The sequence below is a fragment of the Cygnus olor genome, chromosome 2 (assembly GCF_009769625.2).
Source record: "Cygnus olor isolate bCygOlo1 chromosome 2, bCygOlo1.pri.v2, whole genome shotgun sequence".
Lineage (NCBI taxonomy): Eukaryota > Metazoa > Chordata > Aves > Anseriformes > Anatidae > Cygnus > Cygnus olor.
Window position 1 is genome coordinate 27,590,487 of NC_049170.1, and position 22,929 is coordinate 27,613,415.

The 22,929-nt window shown below is 37.3% G+C and overlaps 1 protein-coding gene across 2 annotated transcripts in view; it reads left to right on the plus strand.

Annotated features, from left to right (window-relative positions):
- GLCCI1 (glucocorticoid induced 1) overlaps nt 1–22,929 on the plus strand; it is a 55,811-nt gene that overhangs the window by 18,342 nt on the left and 14,540 nt on the right. Inside the window, exons 2-5 of one of the 2 annotated variants that reach the window (XM_040549781.1) lie at nt 632–783; nt 9,479–9,565; nt 17,222–17,338; nt 20,590–20,742. In XM_040549781.1, the coding sequence (XP_040405715.1) occupies nt 632–783; nt 9,479–9,565; nt 17,222–17,338; nt 20,590–20,742 (509 nt within the window). The remainder of the gene's footprint in view (nt 1–631; nt 784–9,478; nt 9,566–17,221; nt 17,339–20,589; nt 20,743–22,929) is intronic. The other variant, XM_040549782.1, reaches the window with a different exon arrangement.

Below are 22,929 nucleotides of genomic sequence, written 5' to 3' on the forward strand. Positions count from 1 at the left end.
GAGAAATGCAGGGAGGAGTCAAAGATTGCAGGTACTGTGATGAGCGAAGGCAAACACAGCAGCTGCCTTGACCTGGGCTGTGTCAGGGAGAAGTACACAGTCACACACTTCAGCTTGCTGAGGCCTGTATTGGGATACTGTAAACAATATGGAATGAGATACATGAGAGCAAGAAATTTGATGCGTGTTCTCTTAAGAATCATTTTTGCCAGGATTTGTTTTAGTATTTGTAAAGCTGAGCAAGCTGACTTCAAATATATAAATAAAACTAAACTGATACAGTGTTACACTTTCTTATTCTAAATATCTGGCTTTCCTGAGTAGCATCATCAACATGTTTAAATTTGCTTTATGTTCTTTGTTGATGAAAATGTGTCACCTAAGTAGCCTTGTTCCTTGCGGATATGGACACATCAAGTGTTGTTGGATTTTGTAGCTAAGTTTTAGCTTTTGTATTTTTTTCTGTTGTCTGATGTTATCTGCTTTGATGTAATGACATTCTTTTCAGCTTAGCATTTCGTCAAAGATTTCTGATATGTTCTCGCCATTGTCTGTCATAGCTAGCTTTTAACATTTCACGTCAAATGTAGCCTGACTCTTTTTTTGTTGATTTTGCTCTGGTTTTCCACAGTGGACAGGCCAAAATCCCAGCAAATCAGAACTTCTGGTACCATAAGGCGAACTTCTTCTTTGGACACAATTACAGGACCTTACCTCACAGGACAGTGGCCACGTGATCCCCACGTACACTACCCTTCATGTATGAAAGATAAATCTACTCAGGTAAAAGTCATAAGACAACAACAGATGTTTCGTATAATTAATGTCTTTCTGAGAATACTTTTATCACCTGATCTGGAATCTTAGCTCCGCTCAATTCCAAAGAAATGTGGTTCCACTTTAGGGCTTCATATTTATTATAAAAATAGGGTACAGTAGTCTTTTCTTAATCAGTTAGTGTCAGTTCAGGAACGTTATGCAACTGATAGTTAATACTTTTAAGCTTTTATAAAGCGTTTGTTAAAAACTTTCTCTGTGGGCATGTCTGTTGAGGCTAAATAAACAGGTTTAAATCTCAGACTTGTATCTGGTCACTTTGAAGCTGCTGTATTCAAAATTGTGCTGACTGTTACTTAAATACAACATAGTAGTGGTTGACAAACTAAAGATTTTATTAAATTGTAATAAATTCATGGGTCTTAAAAAGTTGGGGGGGAGGGGTGAGGAGTGAGGTTACTGTTGAGAAGAATTGATCAGCTTGTCACTAGATGAAACTGAAGAAGAGAAAGCATACAGTGCAGTCTTGATGTTCCTTCTGCTGCTTAGTAGCAAGAAAGATGAATAAAAATGCTCTGTGGAAGATTTGCTTCTTGAAGCCAGTCATCAGAATGAGAGCCTTACAACAGCTACAAAGGGAAGGCTGCTGAGATTGTCCCAGTACTCCTGGATCCTCTGAAGGGCTCTGTCCTTAGTAGGATCCTCTGGTGGCAGGTAGGCTGCTGTGGCATTCCTATTGCTCTAGCACTCTTTGGCTGGGAAAGTGAATGCTGTTTCTTGCCCAAGTCCTCCTTACATTGGGCTGTTTGCCCACAGAGATGATCGCCATCAAACAGGTTAAAAAACAACAAAGCACATAAAACAAAGCACACAATTCTGAAAAACGTCATTCCTAGCAAATAAGTCACGCTCTTGGTTTTCCAATAATGTTGTTAGGGTATATGAAGTAAGTCATCTTAGTCTCAGTATTCTAAACTATAGTAGAAAAATAGAAGGAACAATGTCATTGGTTGTATTTTTAGTCTAGAGGCCCTGTAGCGCTGATTATGTCAGTTGTCTAGCCCTTGTGCTGTGATTCTGGTCCATTGTTACCATGGGTGTCCTGCAAAGAAAAAACTGAATAGATACTTCTGCCACCCTGACTTTTGCTTGTAACTCTATTGTGCCATTAATATTTTCTTCATGGAAGCTTACATTGTAACAGTTTACATGACACCTTTTCGATATCAAAGATTTTTTCCTGTGGTAACTTTACCTGTAAATACATAGTTTTTGGTTAATTTTCTTTTTCCACTAATTTGCGACATTCTGCCCATTCTGTCACCACTGCTTAGAGCAAATGCAGCAGCTCTTTAAAATGATGGGAGGTTTTAGTCTTTCGTGTAATACTGAATTTCACACGACAAGTTAGAATGTATAAATAATTTTGCTCATCTCTTTGAAGTGTACTGTAACGCAGTGCAGAAAGTCTTCTGACGGAGGAAAAATAAGGGTAGAAAGCTTAGAAAAGTCGTCTGTGAATTCTCTAAAGCTTGTATTGTCTTTGTAGGTTGTGGAGAGCTATTAGTTGTATGTATTTCTTAGCTGTAGTATGATCCAGAAATTCTGTGTAACAAATTTGGGAATCAAATGAGTAAAATTTGTCCAAAGAAAGTTAGGTTTTACAGGAAACTATGATTGGACCCTTTAAGAAAATGCTATCTTCATATTCTACTCATTCATTTCGAAACCAGCCAGCCAATTTTAGCAAAGAAGAATAAGCAATCATCTATGTCATGAAGGATTTACTGGAAAAGCTATTAATTGTGGATTTTTTCCAAGGTGCCTTCATTTCACTACATACTGAATTTTTTTAAACTAATTTCAAGTTCTATTCAGGAGACTTCCTGTGGCATGCTTCATAGATACTATATTTCTTCTGATATTCTCATAGAATATCAGACTTTACAAATACTGTTATGAATGGAATATTTGGAATATTTAAGCATTCACAAACCTTTTCACTAGTTACAGAAAACAGAAACAAACTTGTTCTATAAATACTTGAGCTCTGCACATTTGGCAGTAAAATTGCTTTCCCATTGAGCTGAAAGTAAGTGTTTGGGTTATTTGACCTGTTGGCTGCCACCCTTGGCCTCTTTCAGAAACAAAGCTGAGGAAAGGACAATGTTCTACCTTTTCAACATAATCAATTGAAAAAAAAGAGGAAAGACAATATTGTGGTCATTAAAAGGTGAAGGATTATTTCAAATAAAGCTCTCCACCTTTATTCTTAGTTTGGATTTGTGTGGATGTCTTCTAATGAGGAATTAATTGTTCACTGTCTGTTTATTCAAATTATGCATATATAAAAAACCAAGCATTTAGCAGTTCAAGTTGGGTTGAAAAATGTGTATTTATATATCCATGCAGTCCTGAGTAGTTAAAATGTAACAAGCATTGTGATGGGCATAGCAGCTTCCAGGTTTTTATAAGTAAAATGTTCAATGGGAAGGCTTATAATGGAACTTACTCATAAACCATTACTGAGTTTTGGTTATGTTTTTGTTTGGGTTAGTTTCAAGAACCACGTATGAGGTCCCAGTTGTTGATAGAGTGCATGCATGGCAAAATAAATTAAAACCTGGCTCTCTATGTGAGTACCAGCACAAGTACTTTTACTACTTCATGTTTCTTGACTAAGTAACACTTTAGCTCAAGCGAGTTCATATAGTTTTCAGCAGCTAAAAATAATAACACTTGGTAGTTTAGCAGAGTGGAAGATGGTAACAAAGAAAATCAATAAAAAACAAGATAATGAAAATCAATAAAACCCATTTTTTGTATGAGCATATTTCATTGGAGAATAAATTCTTGATTTGCTTCTAAACCCATGAACAAAACTTTCAGTATAACTTATCTTGTAGGTGGAATAATTATTCCTCTTTCAAGGGTACTTATTTTCCCTAATCAAACCTTAATTTTAAATCCAGATTTTGTGCAGTTTTGTGAAGGTGGTGATTATGGCTGTTCCAAGTTCCTTAGAATTTTTCTAGTTAAAATAATAATAAAAAGGTCATATTCTGGTCGTCACTGTGATTAGATGAACCATTAATGAGTTTTATTGCAAGTTCTTTAAACCTGCATATGCTCATGAATAAAAGATTTCTCCTTTCTCTAAAATTAAGCCAGTGTTCTAAAGAGTTCTCAGTAACACCTTATTTAAACAGAGAAACAATTTTATTGTTTTAATTTCAGTTGCATTTTGGAGAATAGTAACTATAGTTCATATTGCTCCTACCTCAAGTGTTTTGACAGAAAGCACTGAAGAGGAGTGAGGTTTGTATTTGCTTTTGGAAAAATATGCTACAACTTCATATATTTGTGATATTTATGCAATTACAAATGTCTCAGAATTCCTGTACATTTGTGTGTATATGTATACATGCATACAACTAGCTGATCTTCAAGGAGCAGTATGTTTTTAGATAATCAACTATTATTTAATACTATTACAAACATTTAAATGTTATTTATTATAAATAAATAGTACTAAATAAAAAACCATTTTAGTACTTTAAAAAAAATCAGAAATGCAAATAAATTTACTGCTATAGAATGTTATTGCACATGTTGATACACCTTGTGATGACTTTCCCAAATTCTTCTGCTGTCCTACTTCCCTCTCCTTTTTGGTAAAGTTAAAATTTCCATTTAAAACTATTTAAAATTCAGTATAGCTTCATTCCATGTTTCTTCTCTCAGGGTTGGGAGCATTGATTGAGCAACTTTGTATAATTCTCCCTTGTGCTATAGATGTAAGAAATTTCCCCACCACCACCTTTGACGAATAATTCTGTGTTGAAATGGTTATGCCTAACCGCAGAATCCCCAGAAACAGTTGGGTAATTGTCATAGCTTATTAATGTAATTATTTGGCAGTAGTTAAATCATTGAAAACATTTTTAGAAAAATAAAAAAGGGAGGTTAGGGGTGAACATATGATGTTGATGTCATAACAAATATATTGCCAGTTAAAATGAATCAATCTGATCTTTCTCAATCTGAATAATACAACAAAAATAATAAACGTCCAAGTGTTATACGATTCAGTGATTCCTCCCCCTTTTTTAACTGGATTCCAAGATGCTTGGATATGCCTTTTTTCATTCTGCATGACAATTATGTATTATGCAAACAGCAATGAAGAAAGTTTGAAAAACACGTTTCAGAATTTTTACTGAACTACTCTCTAGTCTAAAGAGTTAAACTGGAATGCTGGGCTAAAATGTTTTTTCTTCTTCCATGTAGGTCAAGGCTTTAAGGTAATTAGTTACCTGTCATTAGTAACCTGGATAAAGTTTTTGTTTTCTTTTGGGTAGAGATTGTTTGTTAAAAAGTGATCTAAACCATGAAGCTGAATTACATGGAGCTTTTCTTAATTGGTTTATCAGTTATCATTATTCTCATATGTTATTTAACAAAATACTTTGGGGGGAGGGAAAAAGGAGAAGGGTACTTGTTACATAGCTATGAATTTATCATTGACTTTTCCTTAACCTCTCAAATATTTAAGAGGAGTCACCTATAATTGACTTAATTTCTAAGTCTTTAGGACACTTCTTCTTGTAAATCTCTAGATTTGAATGCTTTAGAAACACGTAAACACTGACTTGACTTTATCTTCTAGTGCTGTTGTTACATTTCTTTTGAGCACGGAAATTTTTCAAAAACTCCATTGTAGAACGGAGACTTGTGTTCTTAATCTTTGCATGCATCTCCCAAAGCTAGTTCATCTGGGATGCAAGCTAGATATAGTAATTAAAACCAAGGGGTGGCAATAAAATGAGATATTTAGAGTAATTCAGTCTTATTTTAGGTTTAGGTAGGTTGGTACTCCATGCAGTTATTCTGATCTAAATGAAGTGGAAAGAATGTAGGTGTATATCCTTGATATGGATGGAAAATCAAGGCAGAATTACCAAACGCTTTGGAAAAAATGCTAATCTCTGCAAGGTTGGATGAGTTAGAACAATGGTAATTGTGATTTACGTTAGGACTGAGGAGAGCAACCAGATGTGGTGTTCTCAGCGCGCCCTATCCCGTGCACATGCTTTAAGCATTGTGTCAACAGACCGGGACCATAAACCCCTGCGTTTCAAAATATAAGTGATCTTCCTCTTGAAGTTGAAACATGCATTGCTTAATGCTTTCTAGATTCTTGTCCTAAAATGTTTTAAATCTTAGTTTTGTCACACAAACTTGTAGGAAAAATCCTACTTAGTTCATAATTAATACAATAAATTTATTTCAGCTCTGAAATAGCATTGCCAGATTGAGACAGTACCCATGACCTCTTATTTTGTTTCTGACTTGAGGTGCAGCAATTTTGCTTTCATCTGTTGTGATTCAGAAATTTATCTTCAAATTCTCTTTTGAGTTTTTTTCTTTTACTCTGTTTTGGTTTGGATGTTTAGCACATGGGGAGTACACTTTACAGCAGCTTATAATAAAATAGAAGCTTCCATGGATAAACATAGTTCGCAGAAATGGTAAATAAAGATGGGAGAACAACTTTCAGGAAATGTGGCGTATCAAGGGTTCTATACTACCCCATCTTATTTGTGATGTAAATTGCAACATTCAAATGAGATATGAGGTGCTTCTTTATCAACTAAGCTTACAAAAAAGAATTCCTGTTTGCATGTGACAAGGGTTTTTATTTTTTCCATTTTTGATTGAATATAAAGTTTTGATTGAACATAAGGCTTTGGGGTTACAAAAGTAGAACTTACTTTGACAGTGTAGGTTACAATGTATTAGATGCAGCAATTTATAGAGTTTAAAGAAGAGGCTGGCTTGCTATAATAGTCTAGCAACTCCTTATGTTATTTTAACTATTTTTTTTCCGCCTGATTATAAATAGAGCATTAATACAACATTGCTTGAGTTCAGTACTACACTAGGAACATCATACAGTATGTGTAACCCAATTCTGCAAATAGATGTGAGGGGCACAAACAGTCTGCCTCCTGTATCCTGATACTTGTATGTATATTTTGAAAGGTTGTGACTTGACTCAATTTTTCAGAGATTGAAATCAACTATGTGTGATCCTTGTCTCAAGGGACAGTATCTGAGTGGAAGAGTCTGTCAAAGGATATTTGAGGCAGTACAAAATCTAGTATTAAGTGAAAGGATGTTATATATTTGTTATTCAGAATTCCGATTAAATCAGCTACAATATAAACATTCCCACTTCTTTAGTAACAGTCACCAGTGTTGTTGATGAAATTTTTTGTTGCTATTAGTTTTTGTCCTTCCTATTTGGATCAATATCTGTGCTCAAAAAAATTCTAGCATGTTCTCACTACATGTTTTTGTTTTAAGTCTTTCTGTTTGTTGAGAAACTTGCACTCTTTAGGTACTCAGTGTCTTTTCTGTTCTGTTTATTATGCTGTAGCTGATGGGTTGTGAGTTTGTAGTGATCCCTGGTAACATCCATCTTTCTGGATGTTTCTGCTTTGTCCTGGAATTGTTCACCAAACTGTGGAGTAATGTGTTCAGAAAGCGTTCTTGGAACATAAATTTCAAAGAATTCTTTTTGCATTGGAGTTCGTCTGTTTTTGTAGTACGAGGATATGTCTATATCTGCACTCAGAATACAGTAAAAATACTTTCAGAAAAGAATAATTTGAACTGAAAATAAATTGTGAAAGCCCATGATTTTAAAAAGGGAATAATTTCCCCCCATCTTCTTTAGTGCTTTAGAAATCTTCAAGCCACTTAAATACTGGTGACGCTTTAAGAAACATTAGAAGGTAGTAAAATCTGTTCTACTGAGAAATTTCAGGAAGGTGGTAAGCACCTAATCTGCAAGAACAAGTAATTATTTAGAGCATGGCTTCATTAAAATGCAGAGCAAGTAAATGTACACATAGGTAGCATGTGTGTGGCACTGAGGCTCTGCTTTTAGGGAAAAGAGTAGTGGATTGCTTGGCTGAGTGACTCATGTATTTTTATGGTAGTTTTAAATAGCTGCTTTAACTCGTTTCTCTTGGGTTTTGTTTTGTTTTTTAATAACCACATTATGGCTTCTTCCCTAGACCTACAGAGTCATATAATCAATGCACAGAACCCTAACTTTTTATAAAGACTGTTTTTTTCTTTCTTGGGAACACGCAGGGAAAAGATCAGTAAAAGCTGATTTTCAAAATGGTTGTCATTTTGTTTTCTAGTCGCCCACACAGCTTTGATGGAAGAATTCTTGGTGGCATAAAAATAACAGAAGATGCAGAAAGTGCAGGGCTGGCAGAAAAGAGCAATGGGATACGTGGGCCTGTGCACGTGACTTAGCCCATTAAACATTGGCACTGGTGCCAGGCTGTAGGCCATTTAATACCACAGCAGCCCTGTGATCCTAACGGTACAACCTATGACCTGAGACTAAAATTCAGTGCTTAATGGCGTGTGGGGTTCAACTCTCCAGTCCCCAGGGAGCTGCTTCTCCCCCTCTTCCCTGAGCAGCAAGAGTGAGGAGCTCTAGGCATTGCTTGTGGTGTTTTCCAAGACCATGCCAAGCCTTCTTACTTACCAGACAAGTGCCACCTCCATGTGCAGGTGCTGTAGAGATTTCTAGATCCTGGAGAGGAAGCAGTAGAGGAAAGCTGTGGAGGACCTAGGCTTCCATGTGTGGAGGGGGATGAAGGCTAAAGAGTACGAATGCCTGTGGAGAGGTGGATCGCTGATGCTGTCTGACTGATGGGATGGGCTGCCACTGCCCCTGGGAAAGCGTCTGCCATGATCCTCTGGCGTTGCCCTGATCCCGTAGCCCTGAAAACCACCTCTCATAGTTTTCAGTGGTATGGTTTTATTTCTTGCAGTCAGTATTGTTGTTCAGCTAGTACCAGTGGGAAATGTTGAAAACATTTTGTTTTCATGGATTTCTGTGTTTTTAGCCCTTTTATGTTGTTCATACCCCGAACTCACTCTGGATTTTAACTGTCCTCATTGGTCCTCTGACAGACAGTGACTCATCTTTAGAAGTACTGGTGAATGCCCACAATTTTGTAAGTCTTGTGGTGAATGAATCCAGGAGGTGCAGATCTGGCTTCTAGACCCTTCTCAGTCAGGGTTTAGTTTTATAGCTCCGACATCCAAGGATTGTTACCAACCTTCTGGGCTTGCAGACAAGGCTGGAAAAGGCATGGTCTTCTGCCTGTTTAGGTCAGTGTCAGAAATAATAAATGGTGTACTGAGTCAGAGTTAGCAATAAGGAATTGATTATATGGCACAGTGACTAAGGAACACAGGTGAGAGAAGTAAATACTGGCTTTTGGTCTCTGAGGTTGTGTTTATATACTTCATTCTTGTGGTTTTCTAAAGTGTTCACTGAGTGAAAACTTAGAAATGGATGCTGAAGCAGAGATGGAACTAGTCAGGTAAGGGTTTTCTGTGACCATCAGGCAGCTATTTTCTTCAGTAATGTTCGTTGTCTTCATCCTTTGTAAATGCAAGTTTACAAAGCCTTGAACTGAGTTGCTTGTATTCTTTTTTTACTACTATAGACGCTATTATTGTGGTATATCAGATTCTGAAATTTATTCTTTATGTATGATGCCTGGACACCGACATGGCAGAAAGATTAAACCAATAATTTGTGCCAAAAATATTCTTACCTGGGGAGTTTAGTACAATACGTATTTCATTTTTTTCTCTCCAGACACCTAGCTGTTGGGCTGAAGAAGGAGCAGAAAAGAGATCTCATCAGCGCTCAGCATCGTGGGGAAGTGCTGATCAACTAAAAGAGGTGAGAAGTTTTGCACAGTGGAGCCTTTCAAGTCTTGATATGCCCAAGACATATTTTGTTAATCCCTATCTGGAGTCCAGGAAACTGCACCCTTTCCCTCCCCTCTGTTGCTTTTGAAACAGGTTTTATGTCCAACATAAGAGTTGTTTCAAGACTGGTTGTTTTTATGCCTGTTGGATTTCCTCCCCTCCTACTACACAGTGTTGTTAGCAGAGGAGTGGCCAGAGTGAGTACGGAGGAACCAGCTTGTTGTTGTTATAGTTTGTTCAGAGTTACCTTAGCTAGCTTTCTGCTCTTTAATGCTGAAAGAGACAAAGTGTTTGTCAGGATGTTACCATATCCTTGTTTAGAAATTTCGGTCAAGTTTAAGGGTGAAGATAGAGAGGATGTCAGTTTCACACATGAAATAGTGTTGATACAGTAGTGATATGATTACTTGAAATGCTCTTTAATCATATGTTTTTCTTGTAGACTACAATAGCAACTAGAAAGAACCCATCAGAAATGAAGCAGATTTGCATAATGAGGAATTAGATACGGGAAAATGGTTTCCATCTCTCAGCTGAATATGCACTATTTCAGCCTTATGCACCAGTAAACTACATTCTGTCCCAAGTTCATGCAACTCTGGCTCTGGTCAGTAGCACATACTTGGCCTATAGTAAGCCTCATGTCCCCACAGGAAGGGTATAGCCTCTCTTCTAGAGCTACACCTTTCTCTTTAAGAAACGAATATTGTAGCATATTCTGGTGGTTCCTCCCCCATAGGATGGGACTTTGCCCTGATTCTTCATTTTTTTGTGTACTCTCTCCTGGCTCCATGTTTAATAGAGCACTCAAAAATGAGGAGAAATATATAGGTTGGCTAAGGAGGCATTGTTATTGGCAGTAGATAGTCCTTTTCCTGATAGCTGTTGATAGGAGGAATAGCTATCAAAAGGAGTGATGTAAGTTTGATTCCTCAAATACTGAAATCAACTTTGAATATGGAGTAATCATTCATTCTGGTAGTAGCAATATCCTCATTTTTAAAGACAATGATCTGAGCTGAAGAGAGCTAAGGATTGTCTATTCCTGTCTCATCGAGTACCCATCTTAACTGATTTATTGTACATGGGCTTTCCAAATGCCTGTGTGACTTCATTTGCGGCTGTAAGCAAATACTCAAAATCACAAATTGTGTCCTGGAATTAGTGCAGAATGAGTCTTGTATCTGAAAAGTTTTTGGCTTAAACATTAGCTACCAGCACAAAGGAATTGTACCAGAGGCAGGAATAACATCTGTATATCCAGGATAACACTTTCTTTGACTGAGACCATCCTTCATCATCTGGTGTTTCCCTATCAAGTTTTGCAGCAAGCAGCTGTTCTTCACCACATGGCTGTGACTGTCAGTGATAGGGAAACCTTCAGTATGTAAGTGAGTCTCTGCCGCTTGATAGCAGTGATCCATTGTGCTAGGTTGCCATCCTCTATGGGCTGAGCTCAAGAGAAAGATAAACATGTGGCTGGTGGGTTTCATGGTTCCTTTCAGATAGAACGCAGTAATAAAGGTAAAAAATTGGGATGTGTGGAAGGGAATTATTTCTATTCAGACTTTGTAAGGGTTATTCATCCTAAGACCTGTCTTACCTCTTCCAGCTTGCAGTTCTTTCCCTTCCTCTGTTTTCCTTTCTCTCTCTCCAGCTTTTCTACACTTTTGTTGCCTTTTCCAGTTCCCCAGGTTTATAATTCCAGTGTAATTCTGTGTATGTTATCCAACCAGTTCTAGTTTACTTTCCCTTACTTGAACTCTTTCTCAGTTCTGTTTGGCTTCTATTTTTGTCCCTGAATTTTTCCTTTCCCTCACCTGTAAGGCCTGGTTCCAGCCTCTCTGTGCAGCCATTCCATGTGTGTGTGTTTGCTCTCCTGGATATGCAAACCTGTCCCCTTCCTCCACCGAACTACTTAATGCCTGTGTGGTGGATGGTAAGAGTTTGATCAATACCAATAGTATTTGTGCATTCAGTTTCTTTGCGTCTCAGCAATCTGCGGTTTCTGGAAGGAAGAATTCTCTGAGACAGTTCTGTTCAAATGTAAAGCTCAGTAGAAAAAGCTGCTGATACTCGCAAATGTAGCTGCCAGTTCCAAACATCTTTCATAAACAAATGCAAACTGAAATTTTGCTAAAACTTAACCAGACAGAAAGGCTTTTCCAGGGAAGTAGGTGCATTCCCAACATAAAGGACTCCCAATCAAATGTTTGTCTTTTTCTTCCAAGGCATTGAACATCTGAAAACTACGCTAATGTGTCTTAGCATAGATAAAATGATTTTTCTCCCCTTCACTTTAATCTCAGTCTTAAAACAACTTTAATGCTTGTGCTGAAATTTCTGATGGGAAGGTGATAGGAGAGCTGAATAGAGCATTGGAAGAAGTCAAATAAAAAATTGACAAAGCTGTAGGTACCTGTAAGTAAGAGCTTAAATAATAGAAATAAAAGTATCACCTTTACTGGGCAACTGCATTTGTTATGAGTAACATTAGGTAACAGTACTTCCGCACAACATTTAGGATTGTTTTCCCTAAGCATTTGACAGTAAATAAGCAGATAGGTATTTACAGTTTCCTTGGTTTGTCTCAGTTTAGATTCATGTTTTCTTGTTCCAACAACTAATGGAATGATTTCTAGCATTTTTTTTGATACTGTAAACTAACCAAATACTTGTATATGTGGTTTTAATTGATTGTGATAAAAGATTGGATGTCCTTCAAATTTAAAAAAAGGCTTTATTCTTGGTTTGAGAACTATTTCAATCAAATGTATTTGTTTACCACAACAGGAAACTCTTCTAAAAAATATTCAAATTCATAAACCCTAAAAATGTGTACGTTTCTTATCACTTCCTAACAAGAAGCCTCTTTTTTGATTCTGAGGGGGATCTACTGCTTTTTTAACTAAGTCTTGAATATAACTTCTAATAAGCTAATGCCAGGCTTCTTTAAAATTATTTTAATAGATATACCTCTTGAGTGAGAGGTGAAGATTGTGTCAAATACAACAACTCTGATCAAAAAATAGAGGTTTGAACCACCGGTATTTTTTCCTCTTTGAACCTGGATAGTTTAAAATTCTGTTGAATTTGAATGAAGACCGTTCTAGTTATACCTTACCCTGGATTTTACACTCAGCTGGAAAAAAAGCAGGGTCTGAGGCAAATAGTTTTCAGTATATTAAGACTTTACTATTTCAGACATCTGATTTCCACGTACCTTAAATACCTCTATATGTTGTATTTGTTACACTGACATCAGCAAACTCCTGTTGGAAGGGTCCTCCTTTTTTGTCTAGCAGAACACTTAAAAAAGACTGGAGTAAAAGAGAATCAGATCTGAAGGATTGAACTTTTTATATGCTTTCACATATGTATTGAAAGATTGTATGCAAAGGTTTATGTTGAATTTCTAATGCTTGTTTTACTCTTTGACCTGTTTGTTAACTTGTTTAACAAGTGGTTCATGGATGAGTTGAAGCTTTCTATCATTAATGATGAGCTTGTGGCTTATTCAGCAATGGGAAGTTACTGTATTGTGTACTTGATTTGTAGAAGTACAATCTATTAGCTGATAAATATTAATGAACAATTGGGAGTGGTGAGATGTGACACGTTCTTTCATATTCGTACTGTTTGTGTCTCTACAAATGAAAAATTATCGGGATACTCAGATTATTGCAATGCTGTGAAGAGCAAATGGAGTCTTATTTATCAGGTTTGTGCCATTAGCTGTATTAGATTACATGCATATTACAAGTGATACAGACAAGACTTGTATTTATTGCAAATATACTTCTCGTTAAAGAAATACTCAGCAAGCAGAAAATACAGACTTTTCCTAACTTTATTGAATAATCCTTGCTTCAGTTCAGCATGTGTGGTCATCTTATAATTGGCTGCATGACAATAACCCATGCACCGATCTTCTTTTTGATTCTTTTGTATAAATAACTTTAAAGTAGGTCAAGAAAAAAAGTCTTTCCAATACATCAAGAATATTGAAGGTAATGGTCACTGGAGAGAAAAGGCTGAAACTTTTCTTAATTCTTCTGAAAAGTGCACAGATATGTTTGTTCTCCCTCCCCAGTACAGTCACACTAGAGTACTTGCAAAATGTGAATTTAAAAATGCCTTTTGAAACTTACCAGCTTATGTTTGCATCTTGTAAAGTAGTGTAATTTTTAAGCGTCTGGATGTTGGAAGTAGGGTTCGAGTTGCTTTTATTCCCGAGGAATAAAAGGAAGCTTAGGTCCTTAGAGCTCAGATTTTGAAAATAAATGTTCACAAAAAGTCCGCACGCCTGTCAGTAATCTTTCTTCTGTAATGGGAACAATGACTGATAAAAAGGCAGTTTTTTTTTTCTGGGACGGATCTTGTAAAGATCTTCTAACTATCATTACTGCAATTTGCAGGTATTACTTTCTATATGTAGTCTATTTTTGTTGGTGTTCTGTGCAATTTTTTTGCACATCAGTGAAAGTACCAGTTTGATTTCTCTTTGGGAAAAAAAAATCAGCTGCATCCTCTAAATCTTGTTTTAAGACCTATTTTTTTAAGAAAATAATGCACGAAATGAATTTTCTGTGCCTTCTCCCTCAAGTTGGTAGAAAGGGAGAGCATTTGAGTTGGTACACTAAAATCATGTTCGCATTTTTTGGATCTAAGTACACATGTGCAAAGCTAAGGCTTTAATGTTTTCAACAACTGGACGCTTTAAAGGATACAAGTTAGATCTTTAATTGATTTACATGTGTGCTTTTATTAAGGTTGTGTATGTGTTGGTCACCTTCATGCTCCTTGCTTGGGAATGTAAGGAAAATGGTGCCCCAGACCCTTTCAGTTCTTTGTATCTGCCCTGTTAAGATGGAGTGTTTCATTGCTGTTCCTTCCCCCCCCCCGCCCCAGCATAGCACTTTATTCTCTTTCTGCCTAATCTTTCTCACCATATTGGTCATCTCTGCGCTCAGAACAGGAAGAGTTGAGTGTTTTTGTGCTTCTGGTATACTCTGGCACTGTCAGCTGCCCTGAATGAAGTTCATTGTGAGGGTGTATTTACACCAGTGTAGTAGGTGCATCTTCAAGTGCAGGTTCTACCCAGTGCCAATCGTCTGCAAGGTGCTGTTTACTTCCCTGGAGGGAAGAGAGGCCTTGCAGAGGGGTTTAGATAGATTGGAGCACTGGGCAGTCATCAGTGGCACGGAATTCAACAAGGGCAAATGCCGGGTGCTGCAGCTGGGACGGAGCAATGCCAGGCCCAGGCCCAGGCTGGGCGACGAGTGGCTGGGGAGCAGCTGAGCAGAGAGGGACCTGGGGTTGCCAGTGGCAGCAGGAGCAGTGTGAGCCAGCAGCGTGTCCTGGCAGCCAGGAGGGCAAAGCCCATTTTGGGGTGCCCGGAGCACAGCACAGCCAGCGGCCAGAAGAGGTGATCCTCCCTCCCGCTGCACTGAGCGTGGTGCGGCCCCGCCTCGACTGCTGTGTGTGGGTCTGGGCTCCACCACAGATAAGGATGTTCAGGGCCCTGACAGACGGGGGGGCATCACAGCATCAAGGTTTTGGACAGTCTAGAGATGTATTGGCCCAATATACCCTCTCTCACTGTCCAAATATTACAGTGAGAGGCTATGTTCTCTTAAAGATTTGCAAGCTGCTTGCATCAGAAATCTGAGTCAGAGCTCTGATGTGGATTTGTATAGATCTTTTTTATAGCATGGTCCTGAGGAAAGCTCAGAAAGCTAAATTTCATATAAATAAAAAATAGGGTAATTAACTTTTTTAATAGGAGGAAGCCCACAGGATCAGGCAGCAGAAATGAAAGATTTATATAAAGTACTCTCCTTGCCTCTAGTGTCTTTGCTTTTTGGTTATTCTTGTAGCCATCCATTTCAGTCCACAGCTGTCTTCTAGTCTGGACCTCTTTTTCTCATTCTTACTTTTAAAGAAGATGAAGATAATTTCCCTATTCTTCACCTTCTTCAGCATTCTAGATGTAAATCATCATAGATTTATTTTCACATTCCCTTATCAAACTGGTTACTTTCTTGCTGCTTCATCTCTCTGAGCTGAGTTTCCTAACTTCCATTACTCTTACAGGCAGAATGGGGAAGTTCTGGACAAATATTTTTTGTAGAGGTGAAGTATCTCTTCAAACTCCTTGGAAGTTTTTTCTATCATAGTGCCCAAGTGGCACCTTTCATCAAGAGATTAGTCTTATTCTCTAAATCTAGCTTGTCTGTGTTAGAAACTCGGTCATGCTAGGGCTATATCTTTCTGTGTGTATTTGACACAGACCCTTTTGGAAATCTAAACTGTTTGTCTGTCATTGAAGATTAAGAGTAGTCAACCATTTCTGAGTAGCAGTTCTCTGAATGTGGATAATGAGGTGTGGCAAAGCTCGATATGAAGCATTAAAGATGGATCTGTCATTTGTGAGTGACATTAGAAACACCAAGAAAATTGCAAAGCCTGGAGCAAGGCTCCATTGAAACCTTCACCAAGCACTGTCATTGCTGACACTGTGAAGAGTGAAGTGTTGCCCTACCACAAAGCTACTTTGAAAGGGCAATAGTGATATATTTAACTACTTGGAGTTGACCACAGAGTGAATGTGCTTGTAGTCTGTCAGTCGAAAAGAGGACGCTTCCAGCTGATGAAGTTCTTTGAAACATGATTTCTGTGTGAATTCACATCTCCTTATTTGCACTTCAGGTTTTTTAAATTTTTATCTGTAGCTGAGTTAAAAATGAAATAGGGCCATGCATGCTTTATCTTACATACTAGCATGCTGATTGTGAAAGATAGTAAGACGTGAGCACAAAGCGGGGGGGGAAGGCAGTTTTAAAGAAGTATCTCTACCTGTTGTATGAATTTACATGTAGTATGAACTTCTCAGGCAACGCTTATAGGGGGTAAATACTCTTTCATGTAGAAACTATTCAGGAGGATTAAATAAATGGAGGAATTCATGAATGAAATTCTTTAGCTTCTGTTAAGGAACGTCAAATGAATAATGACTGTAGTTGCATTTGACCTTTAAAATATGTATCATTTTATTACCTATCTTTACAGCAGACAGTAGAAAAGATAATTTTGTCTGCCTGAAGGAATCTGTGGTAATGTAGCCTGTGGGGAAATACTGTTAAACGTATTAAATAAGTTCTCCAAGGTGGAGCAATACATACTGATTGATTTTGTTTGTAGAGGCTCTTTTATTTTTCAGTTGAATTATTGGAAAACTTTGGTTTGGCTTAAGGTAAAACAAATTGAACTATAGGCTTTGCAGTCCCTCAGTTTAAGCCAATTACAGTCAAAAAATTGCTACAAATTGTCAGGAGGACTACTTTTGTTTGCATCAGTTATTACAGTGCTTGTTTGTAAGTGAGGAAGTTTAGTAATAAGCTAAGCCTGCTGACATGTTCAGGTCTGTAAATAGGGCGGCAGATACTTTGCAGAAAGTGTCTAGAGGCAGAAGCTTTAATGGTTATGCTTAGAGGGAAGAAAATCCAATGTGCATGTATAATTCTTTAAAGAGGACTTAAGATGTCTGTGATTCACTTCATAAAGGAAGAAATGAGCAGATATTAATTTGATAACTCATTATCACTTCACCTGAACTTCTTTCCAGCAGATTGCCAAACTGAGGCAGCAGCTTCAGCGCAGTAAGCAGAGTAGTCGTCACAGTAAAGACAAAGAGCGTCAGTCACCTCTCCATGGCAACCACATAGCAATCAGTCAGACTCAGGTAAGCAGATAGTTGCTTATATTAACAGCCTCCTATCTTATCTGTGTTGGGTGAATAGTCTGCTGTTTCTTCCCATCTTTCTCCTGTTTGGTTTCTTACGTGGTACATTGAAATGCTTAACACTCTGCTACCATTGCACCTACACTGAATTTTATCTGATAGCCATAATATAATTAAAAAAATGAGGGGTTGCAGCAAGATAGCTACTAAAATATATTAAGATGCTGTAAAAATTTTGAGCATGGCCAGATAAGGCTGTCTTTCCACAAATACATACTTGCTTCCAAGACTAATTTTTGTGGTATACTTTCAAAAGTCTGTGCTCCTCTGGAGGGTATTTTCTTATCGGTTTTACAACACAGCTTCATCTAAGCTTGTTTTATAAATAAACAAAATGCACTAAAAGTAAGCGGACTGGATTGGAAGCCCAACAATTGATAAGTCTTTGAGCAGCAGGCAGAACTTCGAATGGGACCCGTTAGACAGTATTTGCATTGAGATTACAGAACCTAGTTTTCTGCTTCTCTGAAACTAATTGGTTAGCTACACAGAGGCTTGTAATTCACCCTCCTATATATTCATCAGTAAAAGACAGTAGTGTTGCATCATCAGATATTTGAGGGAAGACCTCATTTTCTTGTCCTGTTTCAGGAGTTTTTGTGATACTTTGCTTATTGGTCATTTCCTGGTGAGAGAGGCCAGATCAGAGTATCCCTATGAAATTAAGTAAAACAATATTGTGTTTTGTCTACTTTCTAAAAAGATAATTCACCTCAAATATAAACCTAGCTGAAATCAAGGTGGTGCTAGCCACAGGTAACCACATCTCTGGAATTAGAGGACTGGTCATCATCTCTCATGCTACAGGATACAAACCTTTTTCTTCATGGCTTTGTCTAAGACAAAGGTTGTCTATAACAACCTTTCTGTTGTTACGGTACTTTAGAATCATTGTCAATACAGGATTGTCTTCCACGATGAGAGCCTTCACATACTTCTTTGTGGTAGCCATGGCTTACTTGTGGCGGAACAACATTGGTATGTTACAGCTTATGTTGAGAATTTCCATCATATTAAATGGAAAAATTGCCATCGTTGTTAGCCTGTTCCTGTTCCAGACACTGTGACTTGCAGGAAAAACTTAATCAGACAGGATCCAAGACTGAGGTTTTAGGATGCAAACTCTTCTGTTCAGATTGTGTTGATGACGATTCTCGTGTTCCATATCAATGGGCAATGTGATGACAGAACTCTTTCCCAGCAGTAAGTCTGATATCAACTACTTTTTTTTTTCCTTTGTTTCCTCTGTTTCCTATCTCAGGTCTTACATACCTGAGCAAACGTTATCAGGAAGCACATCTTTGTGAATCAGGAATAGGACATCATAATCTCTTAATCTCTCTGATAGGTAAAGCTCAGGCTCCTAGCCTGACATCTTCTGTTTTCTCTTATTACTTAACTACTTTTCAAAATTACTTGTGAATTTATGCAAACCTTAATATAGCTGATCATTTTCATACTAGCCAGGCCAACATTTGTTTTCAGGTCATTTTTGTGTATCATGAAGTTGTTTAAAAAAAAAATTCTCTCTCCTATTAGAAAGGTGCTGACACTATGAAGAATAGCTTTGGCAAATTACATGGGCAAATTACGTGAGCATGAACCAGACTCTCAGCAGGGTGCAATGGAGGATGCTCCACACAGTGTCTGTCGTTTAGATACCACAAACTGCCAGTGAAACTGAAACCAAATGGATTTTAAAACTCAGGCAAGGTTCAGTGAATAACTTCGTGAACCTTAAGCCGTTTGTAGAAAGCAGTTAATCTTTTCTCATTTGACAGTGCAGACGTTTGAATCCTGATTAAATTTCATCTACAGTGGAACCTTAACTTGGTCTCCATGTTACTAACAAGCCACTGTTTGATCTCCTTAAATGTGTGCTCTGTCATTGTATTTTCTGCTGGCCTTTTTAAATAAGTAGTGTTTTAGAAAGAAGCTGTGATGGCTGATCTTTTGTGTTGGCCAGTCCTTTCATGTTCAGTTTACATAAAATCTCATGTTTAAAACCTGATCTTGTGATGAAGACGTATAAGGAATTAATGTTCTTCGTGAAACTTTTATGCCTCTATAACAAAGGATTCACTGCATTTGTGTAGGAAAGTATTTTGCTTTACATCTCAAAGTAAGCTGTTGCAGGTATCAATGCCACTATTTGTACTAAAAACAGTCTTTGTCACAGGCTGAAATCCACTTAAGACGTATACTTTGCAGTAACATTCTTTAGCACTTGGAACTCACTCATGCAACGTTTTTGATTTCTCAAAAAGGTGTTCTATAACAAGACTAGTGAAGTGTTCAGTTCTGGTACCACTGTGGGAAGGTATCCTGCAGGCTGTGGTTTTTTACGTTCATTTTGCATGAACTCCTCCAAAAAAAGGGAGGAAGGGGGAGTCCCCCCACCCTAAGCCAATTAATTCAGTAATCTCTTGGAGATGTCCACAGGTATGTTTTACGTTTAGTCTCATCACATTGCTGTGGATGAGAGGAAAATACATATTAGGAAGTGAACACTGATGGCTGTCAGTGTAGGTGCTAAGCTAAAGCTTTTGGGGTTGACTGTGCAAGACGTGCTTTCTAAAGAACGGCTCCTGTTGGTAACAGAACTCCATTCCAACGTGTTTTTTTCCAAAAACCATACTTGCATTTTTTAGGTGCTTGATTCTTAAACTCCAATTATTTTCTTTTAAGACTTTTGACATAAAGTTCTGAAATGTTAGAAGCTAATGAAATTAGAGGTTGAGAATGAATATTTTATTTTTCATTCACTAAAGCCAACGAAAAGAGGATAGAAGTGCATTAAGTGAATATTTCAGTTGAGTGGCTAAGCTTCAGGAATGTTGGGAAATGCCTTTTGGATCACAGTTAAAATCATCCACATCAGCACACTGTGTGCACCCCATCTCCCTATTGTGTATTCTGTAGTCTATACATCTGAAAAGTACATATACTTGCCTACCTACTGATAAGTAAGGAAGTAGAAAGATTTTATTATAGAACTATATTGAGTTTAAGTAGAAGTGTTTTTAGTGGCTTTTGATTTATGCAGGCATTTTTTTAGTTAAATTTGACAAATAAAGATGATCTACATGGCAAATAATACATGGCTTCTTACTTTACCTTCTTTAGTGCTAATCTCAGACTTGTTTTATTCCATTTTCCAACTTCAAATCATGTGGCTCTCTACCTTCTAGGCTTCTATTTCCAGATCAGTCCCTATGCCACTGTCAAACATTTCAGTGCCAAAATCAACTGTTTCACGTGTGCCGTGTAATGTAGAAGGAATAAGCCCTGAACTGGAAAAAGTATTCATTAAGGAAAACAGTGGAAAAGAAGAGGTATCCAAGGTAAGCTTATATTAGTATGCTTATAGTTGTTTTTTCTTTGTAACCTATAAGCACGTGAGAAAACCTCCTCATGGCTGAAACTACAAATAATTTTCTTCAAAGACATTGTTTGAAAACTGTTTAAATGTTTTAGGGTTGTTAGCTTTTTTGTCAGTTTTTCAACGGGCTTCTAGCTAAACATAGGTTATTTAGGATGCCCTTCCTGTGAAGAACTTGAAAGTTTTTGTGAGAAATGTAAGTGCTCAAAAACTTAGATACTTTAGGCTACAGTAGTAAGTAGGGACAGATTAATTTATTTGCTTCTACTTACTTGTTTTGTTTTTTTAGGCAAGACTTAAGTTTCAAGTGCTCTGCTCAGCTTTTTGGTTTTAATACTTTTCTTCCATAAACCAAACGTGAACTGTTTTTACTTCCTTAAAAGACTGTGATCTGTTGTGGGAGATCTCTGTATGGGAAATACATACAATCTAAGGAGCATTGGAATTCTCATTGAAGAGCATTGCAGTGCTTAGATGACACTTAAAATGTGAAATATTTAGTTTTACAGCCACTCTTTCCTAAATAACCAATGAAACTTTTCTGCTGTGGGATCAACAACTGCTCTGCTGTTTTTTCTAATCTTCTCTAAATTGTAGGTTCTTTTCTTGTGAATGGTCCTCTAATAGCAATTCAGTGCACAAATCAAGCTATAAAACTTTAATCAGAGGGTTAAGATTCCAAAATCTGGTATTTGTATTTCTTTATTATGGCAGTAAACTTTAAAAGCTTTGGAATATTCTTGGCTTCTCCAGAGACTTAGGTGTGTTCTGTCATTAAGAATAAAATACTGTAGTAGTAAATGTTTTATGCTAGGTTGCCTTTCCCAAAGCTGTCTCTTCCCAGTTAGAAGGGTCTGTGTTGGAATAGGGAATAAAGGGGAAAAAAGAAATAACTGAAACCAAAACAAAAAGCCCAAATCAAACCTGGTTGCCATCTCCAAAGAGTATAAAAAGGTGTATTGTAGTGCCACTACTGATGTTGCTCTGGCTAGGGTTGTTATCTCTTATGGTTAGAGGACGTTTCATTTATTTATCAGACAAATCATCTTCGTAAATGTTGTCCTTGGGCTTTAACAGCTTATTACTTTGGATGCAGAACTCAGTCTCATAAGTTACTGAATGTACTGGCTCTGGTCCAGCCAAACAGTTAAGCACATACTTAAGTGCATTGTTGGATTGAGGCCAGAGGTGCTCAGCAGTTTACGCAACCAAGGCAATAGTGAACCCTTCGTCCAAACATCTAGTTGGGGAGAGTCTTCAGGCACAAAAGTAAGTCATAAATTAAACATTGCCCTTGAAGTCAAGTCCATCTATGTGGGCAGAGGGCTGTTTCCTGTTATATAACTGTTAATTCCTGTCAGATCTCTTCTGGTGGGACCTAAAGAGGGACTACTAGCACTGTCTTTGAGCTTATTAGATTTCATTGCTTACTTATGGAAGATCATAATAAGAGTAATTTACTAAATCTTACTGCTGGTGAACTTTCTCCTAATGCAGCAATTTAGCTTCTTTTTTAGCCTGGGGGAGTTGGGGCAGCTGGGTTAAAGGTTAGGAATTACTGAACAAAAAATAAACCATAGGACAACCAAACTTCATTAGTTTCACTGCTGATGAAACAATTTGTTTTTCTTTCAATTTTCTGCCATTCTTTCTAGTTGTAACATTCTATTTTTAAAAAGTGTAACAATCAAAAGCAATTGGTTGCTTTGGGTGATGTGGGAACGATAAACTTTTTAACAGGCTTGTTTTTAAGATTGGTGGGCATCTAGACCTTTTCTGTTTTCTTTTAACCTGTTTCCAAGCTTACTTCCTGCTTCATCAGTGCATGTTTAAAACTTAATTTTAATATGTCAGGAAAGCATTTTTTGTGCGAAAAGGTACAATTTACTAAAAACATTGAGAAGAATGATTACCTTTATTTTTTAAATGCAGTTCCTTATCTAAAGGTTTATTCAGATTTAGACGGTATATGAATAGCTTTCTGATTTCTTCGATTTCCTTTCAACAAACACACTTGGACTTAAGTTAAAAACAAAATGCGTTTTAGTTTTGTTAACTTTTTAAAATTTTAGTTTAGTGTTCTTGAACTTTTTTTGGTCACTTATCTATTCAGTATAAATGTGTGAATTTTGGAGCAAACTGTTCCTTA